Source organism: Mus pahari, chromosome 10 (assembly GCF_900095145.1).
Source record: "Mus pahari chromosome 10, PAHARI_EIJ_v1.1, whole genome shotgun sequence".
In the NCBI taxonomy this organism is placed as follows: domain Eukaryota; kingdom Metazoa; phylum Chordata; class Mammalia; order Rodentia; family Muridae; genus Mus; species Mus pahari.
In genome coordinates, this window is record NC_034599.1 from 34,979,735 (window position 1) to 34,991,928 (window position 12,194).

The 12,194-nt window shown below is 36.6% G+C and overlaps 2 protein-coding genes across 2 annotated transcripts; both read left to right on the plus strand.

The window, feature by feature from the left end:
* The first annotated feature begins 1,541 nt into the window (after positions 1-1,541).
* On the plus strand, positions 1,542-2,465 carry LOC110327804. Its single transcript, XM_021207024.1, has one exon. It carries the CDS (start codon positions 1,542-1,544, stop codon positions 2,463-2,465), a length of 924 nt encoding a protein of 307 aa, XP_021062683.1.
* An 8,356-nt stretch (positions 2,466-10,821) lies between these two features.
* LOC110328330 (putative olfactory receptor 10D4) lies at positions 10,822-11,334 on the plus strand. Its single transcript, XM_021207779.1, has one exon. The coding sequence runs from the start codon at positions 10,846-10,848 to the stop codon at positions 11,332-11,334; it is 489 nt and encodes a 162-aa protein (XP_021063438.1). The 5' UTR covers positions 10,822-10,845.
* The last annotated feature ends 860 nt before the right edge of the window (positions 11,335-12,194 follow it).

Consider the following 12,194-nt stretch of genomic DNA (forward strand, 5'->3'; position numbering starts at 1 on the left):
GTCCGTGACTTCAGGTCATTACTTTTACCTTAAGCTTTTTGAGACAAATACAGTGAGACCAAATCTTTTTTAAATGGACCAATACATTGAATGTTAAGATACCCATATCATGTGATATGTAGATTTTCATTATATTCACAAATTACTCTCTCTTATTTTAGACATTCGTCAACTAACAAGAGTTGTTGATTATTTATTTTCTGAAATTATCTTTGTTTCCATGTCCTTTCAAAGTATTCCATTCTGGATTGAAAATAGTAGTACAGAACCCGCTTAAATGTTAACACTTTCATTTTTTCTGTGTTCTAGAATTTACATGTTTATGTTTGAAATATAAAAGTAAAGACGCAATGGTCATTTTGAAAGTTACAACATACCATTAGTTGTAGTGGGTTGAAAATAATTCCAACTGAATTTTGCAAAAGTTCTGTTTATCCACAAGGCACCATCGATAAACATGTTAAGGGTGCATATAAACTTCAGGATCACAGAATCTGACCAGTGAAGAATTGTCTTGTGCTTGTCTTCCTAAACTCTTCTCAAATGAGTACTATTCTAAGCGCTACCAATTCAATAATGAAGTCCAGTTAGCAAGGGTCAGTCATGGTCCATTGCTTCTTGCCCACATTTGTGAAGTATATAACTAAATTAGGTTATTCTATTTCTCCTCTAGAACTATCCAAGTTAGAACAAGAAAAGACAATTCCTCTGCTGTTGTTATATAAGTACAACATCTTTGTGGAAAGTAAGTTCTGCTTTTCAAGGTGGCAGTACTATGTGCAGTATATAGGATTCACAGTGTGGCAGTATCAATAAAGAAACAACTGAACTGTATTGACAAGTTAGAGAGTTGATCAGCTAATTAGAGTCAGAATTACAGTAAAGAAATGTTATGAATCTAGCCACAAATAGAAATGAATGAAAACATTTGTTATTGTTGATTCTGAGTCTGATAAAATGTTTGCTATGTATTATAAACAGTAATATGCATGACAACATAAATTACAGAGGATCTGAGAGGGGAAAATCTCATCAAAAATATAACTAATAATCCTGTGTTTTAAATTAAAAAGGATAATCCATGCACACATCCTAAAAGGTTATGATAAGTAGTAATGTCAAGGTCCTACATCAGTTTTTCTTCCACTGATTGTACAGTCGTCTCTTGTCCCAAGGAAACAGGGGAATCTTGAGAACCAATTATATAGCATATCTATTTTGATGAGATAAAGAGAGGGAAGAGGGAGAGGGAGAGGGAGAGGGAGAGGGAGAGAGAGAGAGGGAGGGAAGGAGAGGGAGAGAGAGGGAGGGAAGGAGAGAGAGAGAGAGAGAGAGAGAGAGAGAGAGAGAGAGAGAGAGAGAGAGAGAGAGAGAGAGAGAGAGAGAGAGAGAGAGAGAGAGAGAGAGAGAGAGAGAGAGAGAGAGAGAACAGAGAAAACACAGAGGCATAGAGGGGAGAGAGAAAATATGGATGATGCAGAAAATTATAATCTTTTCTCTGTTTTAAACTTAGAAGCTTTGGACAATATAATGAGAAGATAATGGAGTCTGGAAACCTTTCAATGATAATCGAATTTATCTTGACTGGATTGCAAACCAAACCAGAGTTGCAGCTGCCCATGTTCCTCCTCTTCCTTGACATCTACCTGGTCACAGTGTTGGGGAACTTGGGAATGATCATTCTAATTGTGCTCAGCTCCAGCCTACACACACCTATGTACTTCTTCCTCAGCAGTCTGTCCTTCATTGACCTCTGCCATTCCACTGTCATCACCCCTAAAATGCTGGTGAACTTTTTGACAGAGGAGAACATTATCTCCTACCCTGAATGCATGACCCAGCTCTACTTTTTCTCTCTTTTTGCAATTGCAGAGTGTCACATGTTGGCTGTAATGGCATATGACCGCTATGTTGCCATCAGTAACCCTTTACTTTACAATGTTGTCATGTCTCATCATCTCTGCTTCTGGCTCACAGTGGGAGTTTACATCTTGGGTATTGTTGGATCATCCGTTCACACAGGCTTTATGTTAAAATTGTTTTTTTGTAAGACCAATAAAATTAACCACTATTTCTGTGATCTTTTTCCACTCTTGGAACTATCATGCTCCAGTACATACATCAATGAACTCTTGGTTCTTTTCTTGAGTGCACTGAATATCTTGACACCTGCATTGACCATCCTTATGTCCTACATCTTCATCATTGTCAGCATCCTCCGTATTCGCTCCACTGAGGGCAGGTCCAAAGCCTTTAGCACCTGCAGTTCCCACATCTCTGCTGTTGCTCTCTTCTATGGTTCTGCTGCTTTCACATACTTACAGCCATCTTCAGTAAGTTCAATGAACCAAGGGAAAGTGTCATCTGTGTTTTACACTACTGTTGTTCCCATGCTGAACCCACTCATCTACAGTCTGAGAAATAAGGATGTCAAGTCTTCCATAAAGAAAATTCTTAAAGGATAAACATGACAGACTCATGAATGGAGTTGTTGTCATATTAGAAAAAGGTGATTATTTTGCCTGTGTATAAGATTTGTTAGCCCAACTTTGTAAAATTTTAGAATATCAATGATGATTTCCTGTACAATTTTTTTCATAATTTTCCTCACGTATATCACCTTTGAGCCTACATTGCATGGTCCAAAGAGTATATAGAAAAATTCTCGAGGCTTATGGTGGTCCTAGTTCTATTCTCTAATAATAATGCCAATGATGGTAGAGGTGGTGATGAGGTCACTTATGAGGACAAGAATAATAATAGGCAGTACATTCATCCTTGAGGTTTTTGTAAAATATTATCTGCACTCAGAACTTCAAATGGATGCTTTGCATCATAACCCCAGTAACTCTCAGAGCAAGTTTTAGTGTTATTCACCTCTTAAAACGAAAAAAAAATCATGTCAGTGGCTTTAGCAGAAGTGATTGGATGTGTCGTGTTAGGATAACTGGACCATAATACTACTCAAAATGATGTTTGGTTTGGGTAAATGTGAATGTATATAAGTATATTGAAAACCTCATCTATACAAATTGAATATCCACTGTAATCTATATGACTTACACATGTGCTTTAATAACTCTATAATATTTTCATTTTTATTTGTTAGTATAATAAAAATAACAAAATACTTCACTCTGGACTCATCAAAAAAAAAACCATGATTTCCATTGTCCTATCTGTAGTTTTTGCTTCTTGATGCTGAATGTCACATCAGCCCTGTTTTCTCTGTTTTGGGAGAAGTATGTTGTTTGTCCTTTACTCAAGGTTAGGACTCAGTATGTAAATTGGGTGTGATTGACCATAATCTGTGATTTTATTCCTTCCCTCTTTTATTATTTTATTCTTATTCCTTCCTTATTAATCTTATCATACAGTACCTATTTCAATGCATTACTGCACACACACACACACACACACACACACACACACACACACACAACTAGCATGCTTACCTAGACTCTGGCAACCCTAAGCTTTTACAGTGTGATCATAGTCAGAACCATCCACATTAAGTTCACTGAAGGAAATCGAAACCCTCAGCAAATGCACAACCCATATGATGGTAGTTATGATCTCTTTTTGTTGTAACTGTTTGTGATCAGTCAGTTTCAGGAACCAAGGGAATGTATTATCTGTTTTTTATTCTATCTTTGTGTTCATCTGAATTCCCTGAATGGCTCCAGAGTTGCCTAAAAATGACAGAAATAATATCTTTAACAAAAACTGTTGAAGAAAAGAAGATGATCTGGTAAACTTGTTAATGATTATTATATTTTTTGAGTAATCTATTGCACATTGGTGCATATGTCAGCCTTGTCTCTCATATGCATTATTTTGTCTTCTTATGAAAGTTGATGTCATTTTTTTTAGGTGGACCTTTGAGTCATCTGTAGCATGTAGGCATATATTAGAATAAATACTTAAACTACATGGGGCATCTAATCCCAAATCCGTTCTTTTTGCCTGTCTTTTTCTACTAATTGATACAAACTTAAGCAAATTCTCAACCATAATGAAAATCCCATTATCCAAAAGTAAATGTTAAAGTTCCTTGTAAACTTCCTTATAATATAACATGCTGCCAATGATAGAACAGATCAGAGGTGGATAATAGATATTTTCAATTTTATCCTTAAGTAATTAATTTATTTTTTACATCCAAATAGCTGCCCCCCACCCAGTGCCCCGACAGAGTCCTACCTCCCATCTTCCTTCCACTTCTTCTCCCAGAGATTTATCCCACCCCAACCCCCACATGGAATATCTTTCCATCTTCTAATGTCTTATTCAATATCTTTCTAAACTGATTTGAAGTTCTTGTCATATAGGTCATTCACTTGCCTGGTGAATTACACCATGATTTTTTCATACTATTTGTGGCTATTGTAAAGAGTGTTGTTTCCCTAATTTCATTCTTGCCCTGTTTATCATTTGTATAAAGGAGGGTTTTGATTTCTTTGAGTTAATTTTATATACAGCTACTTTGCTGAAGCTGTTTATCAGCTGTAAGAGTTCTCTCGAAGAAATATTGGGGTTGTTTGGGGTTGTGTATATATATATACAATCATATCATCCTCTAATAAAAATACTTTGACTTCTTGCTTTCCAATTTGTATTCCATTCATATTCCTTAGTTGTCTTATTGCTCTAGCTAAAACTTGAAGTACTATATTGAATAGATAGGGAGAAAATGGACAGCTTGACTTTAGTATAATTGCTTCATGTTTCTCTCCATTTAATTTGATGTTGGCTATTAGCTTACTATATATAACTTTTATTATGTTTAGGTATGTGCCCTGTATCCCTGCTCTCTCCAAGACCTTTAACATGAAGGGGGGTTTGATTTTGTTAAAGGTATTTTCAGCATCTAATGAGATGATCACATGATGTTTTATTCTTCTAGTTTGATTACATGGTGGACCACTTTGATGGATTTTCATGTATTAAACCATTCATCCCTCCATTCCTGGGATGAATTCTACTTGATAATGGTGGATGATGTTTTTTATTTGCTCCTGGTTACAGATTTCAAGTATTTATTGAATATTTTTGCATCAATGTTCATAAGAGAAATTGGTATGAAATTCTCTTTCTTTGTTGAGTCTTTAGGTATCAAGGTATTACCAGTCTATGTGGCATCTTAGAATGAACTAGGAAGTATCCCTTCTGTTTCTATTTTATGGAACAGTTTGAGGAGTTTTAGCTCTTCTTTGAAAATCTGGTAAAATTCTATGCTAAAGCCATTTGGCCCTGGGATTTTTTTTTTGGGGGGGGGGATTCTTAATGACTGTTTCTATTTCCTTTATTACTATAAGGCTGTTAAATGGTTTAGTTGATTTATTTAACTTTGGTAAATGGTACTCTACTAGAAAAATCATTTCTTTTGTTAGGATTTTGCAATTTTGCAGAGTTCTTGCTTTTGAAGTAAGAACTACTGATTCTTTAAAATTTCTCATTGTCTGTTGTTATGCCTCCCTTTTCATTTCTGATTTTGTATATTTGGGTACAGTTTCTATGCCTGTTAGCTAGTATGGCTAGGGGTTTGTCTATGTTTTTGATTTTCTCAAAGAACAAGCTCTTCGTTTCTTTAATTCTTTTTATTGTTTTTTAGTTGTTGTTATGGATGTTTCTAATTGATTTATTTCAGCCTTCATGTCCTACCTTCTTCTCCTCTTCTTTTGTTTGTTTCCTTTTTCCTAGAGCTTTCAAATGTATTTTTAAATGACTGGTATAAGAAATTTCTAATTTCTTTATGAAGGCATTTAGTGCTATGAACTTTCCTCTTAGCACTGCTTTCACTGTGTCCCATAAATGAAGATATGTTATGCCTTCATTTTCATTGAATTCTTGAAAGTCCTAATTTATTTCTTCACTTTCTTCCCTCACCCAGAGAACATTGAGTTCAGAGTTGTTGAGTTTCCATGTGGGCAAGTGTATCTTTAATATAGTCTTCAAAGTATAATAACATAATAATTAAAAGATTTATATAATATATATGCATATATATCTATCGTTCTGCTTTCTATTTGTTTTCTTTGGTAAACACACATGATTATGTTCAAAACAAAACAAAATGAAGTATCCAATACTGTTCAAATCAAATGTGACTGCTAAAATATATTACATCATTGGAATAATTTTAAAATACTTTGAAAATAGGAATTAAAATAGAATAAGCAAAATAACCTATACATGTATGCAATGTGATTAGTAATACTTAAAAATACATCAGAATTCTTATGATATGAATGGAAAAATGACCACAAAGTCTCAAAATTTATGAGAAAGAGAAAATACAGGTTTTTCTTGAGTCTTATATATTTTCAATTAAGTTACAAATTGTCATACTATTTCCACAGTGAGTAAAGTAGTGGGGAAGGGACTAGGGAAGGATAAAGGACATAAGGAAAGCCACAAGAGCCTTTAATTATTCCCTGTGATTATTCATTCATCTTGGGTCTTCAGATTAGGTCATTGAGGATAGGTTCCCAAAAGAAACCGGTTCCAGGAACACTCTCTGGTTTAGAGATATCATAACTTCATTACTTCAATGTTAGATAGACAGCAGAACTGAGCATCAAATCTACATCACAGATTCAAGAAGAGAAGGTGAATATCTTGTCTCTATACTAGGACACTTTCTGCACAATAGATTCTTGTTTTTAGAAACACATTCTTTTTTACCAGAAAATTTTGTGAGTCTATGCCAATCCCTGGCAAATACAGAAATGGATGCTCACAGTCATCTATTGGATGGAACACAAGGTCCCTAATGAAGGAGCTACAGAGAGTATCCAAGGAGCTAAAGGGGTCTGCAACCCTATAGGAGGAACAATGATATGAACTAACCAGTACCCTCCAGAGCTGTGTCTCTAGTTGCATATGTAGCAGAGGATGGCCTGGTCAGCCATCAATGGGAGGAGAGGCCCTTGTTCTTACGAAGATCATATGCCCCAGTACAGGGGAATGCCAGGGCCAGGAAGTGGGAGTGGGTGGGTTGGAGAGCATGGCACGGGGGGTGGTATAGGGTGCTTTGGGGATAGCATTTGAAATGTAAATGAAGAAAATATCTAATAAAAATTTTAAAACATATGTGTACCCACATTAGATGTGTTTCCTGGCTGCTGGTATGTGTGTAGACCTCTGGTTGTTTCTGTTTACTCTTAGACATGCATTTCTCTCTTCTATTCTTCTTGGGTGTTGATCAGATCATTTTGTAAAACAAGAGGAGGAGAATCTAGCTTCTGAAGTTAAGCAATCTCCCTACTTCAACCACATAGTGCTAAATCTGCTGCGTACTACAGATGTCTATAGTCATCTGTCTATTTTTAAAATAAACAACGAGAAAGCAATTAATAGGAGAAATAGAGACTATGTGCATGCTCATGGGTATGGTTTTGTGTGTGTGTGTGTGTGTGTGTGTGTGTGTGTGTGTGTGAGAGAGAGAGAGAGAGAGACAGAGAGACAGAGAGAGACAGAGAGAGACAGAGAAACAGAGAGAGACAGAGAGACAGAGAGAGGCAGAGAGAGACAGAGAGACAGAGAGACAGAGAGAGACAGAGACAGAGAGAAAGAGAGAGGCAGGGACAGACAGAGAGAGAGACAGAGGGATTGTCAGGATTGCTTGAGGGGAAATGAATACCATCACAAAAAATATACTCCTATTTTATACTTACCATAAATACTGGAAATTATTCTTTATCATACTATCCATATTGCAAATTTTCCTCATCATACCAATTCTTTTAAGTAGTATATGTTTATTTGGTGGCATTTATCATTGATACATAAATATAAGTGAATATAGTGCAGGTAAAACCGAGATATTAACAAAAGTTAGTGTGAAATTTTAGAATTTACAGTTTATTCAAATGAAGATCAATTTTATACTCTTCTCAGAAGAGTGATTCCTTCTTCTGTCTTCCTGAGAGGTGACCATGTAGCTTATAATTTTAGATCCTTTACAGTAGGAAGTTGGAGACTCCATGGTTATGTGAGACATAGGTCAAGATAACTTTCCTGATATCAGATCATTTCTTAGAATGTTCATACACGAGGTATGCTATTGAGTTCTAACTGCAGAAAGCCAGAAAGAAGGACTTTGAACATGTGTCTTAGACAGATGTGAACTTTACACTTTGCCTGGGGCAGGTGAGGACCAGACATCTTTGCTGGCATCCACTGGGGATCTGGATATTAGGTATACACAGGAAGTCTATGAGTAAGAGAGAATTTCAGCACTTTGAACCTACTAAATGTTCCTGTATTAAACACTTTAAGTCAGAGGAAAGTAATGTTTCCCAGATCAATGTATTTTGTTTTGCCTAAACCACTGGCTCAACGAATATATTTGTATAGTTAAATCCTTAGTCATCAGAGAAATGCAAATCAAAACAACCCTGAGATTCCATCTCACTCCAGTCAGAATGGCTAAGATTAAAAATTCAGGTGACAGCAGATGCAGGTGAGGTTGTGGAGAAAGAGGAACACTCCTCCATTGCTGGTGGGATTGCAAGCTTGTACAACCACTCTGGAAATCAGTCTGGTGGTTCCTCAGAAAATTGGACATAGTACTACCGGAGGATCCAGCAATANCTCTTCTGGGCATATACCCAGAAGATCTTCCAACTGGTAATAAGGACACATGCTCCATTATGTTCATAGCAGCCTTATTTATAATAGNCAGAAGCTGGAAAGAACCCAGAGGTCCCTCAATAGAAGAATGGATACAGAAAATNTGGTACATTTACACAATGGAATACTACTCAGCTATTAAAAACAATGAATTTATGACGTTCTTGGGCAAATGGATGTATCTGGAAGATATCATCCTTAGTGAGGTAACCCAATCACAAAAAAGTCACTAGATATGCACTCACTGATAAGTGGATATTAGCCCAGAAACTTAGAACTCCCAAGATACATTTTGCAAAACACAAGAAAACCAAGAAGGAAGACCATCGTGTGGATATCTCATTCCTCCTTAGAATAAGGAACAAAATACCCATGAAAGGATATAAGTACATAGAAAAAATTTAGAGCTAAGATGAAAGGATGGACTATCCAGAGACTACCCCATTCGGGAATCCATCCCATCATCAGCCACCAAACCCAGATACTAATGCGCATGCCAGCAAGATTCTGCTGAAGGGACCCTGATATAGCAGCTTCTTGTGAGGCTATGCCAGTGCCTGGCAAACACAGAAGTGGACGCTCAGTCAGCTATTGGATGGAGCACAGGGTCCCTATGGAGGAGCTAGAGAAAGTACCCAAGGACCTGAAGGGGGCTGCAACCCTGTTGGTGGAACAACAATATGAACTAACCAGTACCCCCTGAGCTCATTTCTCTAGCTGCATATGTAGCAGAAGATGGCCTATTCAGCCATCATTGGGAAGAGATGCCCCTTGGTCTTGCAGACTTTATATGACCCAGCACAGGGGGAGGCCAGGGCCAAGAAAACTGACTCCATTATGTATTTGCTACTAAATAATCAACAGAAATTACAGTACTATAGTTTTACTTCACTCAATCCTTCCAAAACTAGAAGAGGCAAAAGGTGCCCAGTTTCCTTAGAGTAGGTGAGTTTTTGAGCCATGAAGCTGCTCAGGACTCACAGGTTAAAAATTGGTGGAGGAAGGTAATAGTAAGAAACTTTCTATTTCTCTGTGTATTTAAGGCATGGGGCTTCCATTTATTTTTTTGTATTTCTAGCAGCCTGATAGAAAATTAGTGTGTCAACTTGTATTGAGTGCTAAGGTTCAGACTAGATAACTAAATAGCTAGAATGGAGTCCTTCTATTTCTGTCTCTGCTCATACTTTCACCTAATCACTCAGTTTGAATAATATAAGTTCAGACAGGACATGGATTATACACTGTGGACAATGATCATCTGAAATCTTCTTCATCCTCTCCATTCTTCACATTAATTGTGCTCTCAGGTATGGCAAGGCCGTGTCCTTGTTCAAAACTAAAATAACACAGATCTGTAATCTACTGAGCACTGTGAATGGATTTATCAGACTACTTTCGTGAACAAATATTAGTTACAGAAGAGCAAAATTTAGAACTGCTGGCCACATATATACATGCAACACAAAACAGAAGAATAAATTCTTAGGATTATTAATTATCGGTTAGGATTGTAGTAAATGATTCCAAGATTCATTAATGTTACTGGAGTTTGAACTTTTGAGATTTTTAGTATAGAATTGAAACTTGACTGAGGAGATAGAACATGGGAATGTCAAAATTATGTATATTAGCCCACAGCTTCTACTTCCAGACACAGTCCACATTCCATCTGTGTGTGCATAGACACTAAGTATAAACAACAGGCAATTGTTGCAAGTATGAGTGATTAAGAGTGGAAAGCATATTGTGAGAGGGAAATATTAAATAGAAAAACCTCAATTTCTTTTCCTTGTCACATTTTTATATACACATACTGAGGCAATTGGCTTATGTACAATTCAAGCACTGCTTGTCCTTCAAAAGTGAGGTCATCATCTGTTGCAGTTTTCATAAGAAATATGGGTATTATGAAATATACACGTCATAAAATTTATTATTTTGTTTTTATTGTTATCATTAACCAGATGTGGAAAAAAAACAGTTTGGGTGCAAGAAGCAATTTCTTCCAGTATTTTCCCATATAAACTTTAAAGAAACATAGACCAAATGTAGCACATCACTTAACTGAATGCCAAGGACAGATTCATCCCTGGTCCCCTTTCCCTCATTGGCTTTATTTTTGTTTGCATCTATTGCTTTTAATAGGAATCCCTTAGTGGATTTACTCCAGAGAAGGCTTTGCTTCTCTTCTCCAGGGCTGCCCGTGCCATGAGCATGAGGAACCACACCTCTGTGACAGAGTTAATCCTGCTGGGAATTTCCAACACTGAAGGACTAGAGAGCATGCTGTTTGCCCTGTTCCTGGTCTTCTATGTCTTCACCTTGCTGGGGAACCTGCTCATCTTCCTCACCATCCTGGCTTCTCCCAACCTCCACACCCCCATGTATTTCTTCCTGGGGAACCTGGCAGTGTTTGACATACTCTTCCCTTCTGTGAATTCTCCTAAGATGATGGACTACCTAGTACGTCAAGGCCAAACCATCTCATACCAGGGTTGTGCCTCACAGATTTTCTTTTATCACATCTTGGGGTGTACTGAGTGCTTCCTGTATACAGTTATGACCTATGACCGCTTTGTGGTTATTTGTTACCCTATGAGATACAGGATCATCATGAACCATAGGGTATGTACTTGTCTCACAGTGGGCACTTGGCCAGGGGGCTTTGTCCATGGGAGCATCCTCACATATCTTTAAGTTCTTGAAAAATCAAAAAAAAAAATTGTCACACCTTCCTTAAATCTTCTGATTTATTCTTTTAGAAACAAGGAAGTGAAATTAGCCCTGAGAAAGGTGTTAAATCAAGCAATGCAACCTTTCAGGTTTAAGGAATAGAAGCAAACACTTCCCAAATAATTTCGATGTTGTTTCATATTTTCTATTTATCAGTACTGTTGCCAAACTAGTAAGATAGTCAAAAACAGGTCTTGGGTGATATGTAAATTTAATCATGGTAGAGAAGACTTTGAAGATTAATCCAGGGTTTTTAATTATAATTTGCCAAAGCAATAAGTCAGCTCTGCAAAGTCTATGTGTAGACCACAGTTTCAATTGTTTTTTTTTTTAATGAAACTAAACTTTTCTAAAAGCTAATATCTCATATTCTGTTCAGTTCTTCTTATCACTTCTTTCCAATATTTTCTTTCTGTATTCTAATTTCACACTGGTCACTCAGTTAAATTCATTGCTGTTAATAAGGCATGGAACTTGAAACTAGGATAGAAGTTAGTAATTGTATCTTTATCTGGTCCACCATGATGAAAATCACCAAATTTAGGACAAAAAAGAATTCCGTACATAAGAGACATCAAGTTCAAGTATCATCAAGATATCCTCTATGTTCGACAAGAAGCTGTTTTATTGATTAAAGTTCAAAGGTGGTGATTTGTTTGTTAAAATATGCATGATATAAGAAAAATAAATTTTGCATAATAAAGTGCTCAGGTTCTTCCAGGAGGCAAGAGGCACTGATAAATGATCCTGGTGTGACTAGTCCCCACTCCAAACTCAGTACTCAGGACACAAATGTTGGTGTTAAAGAAATCATTTTAATTCAG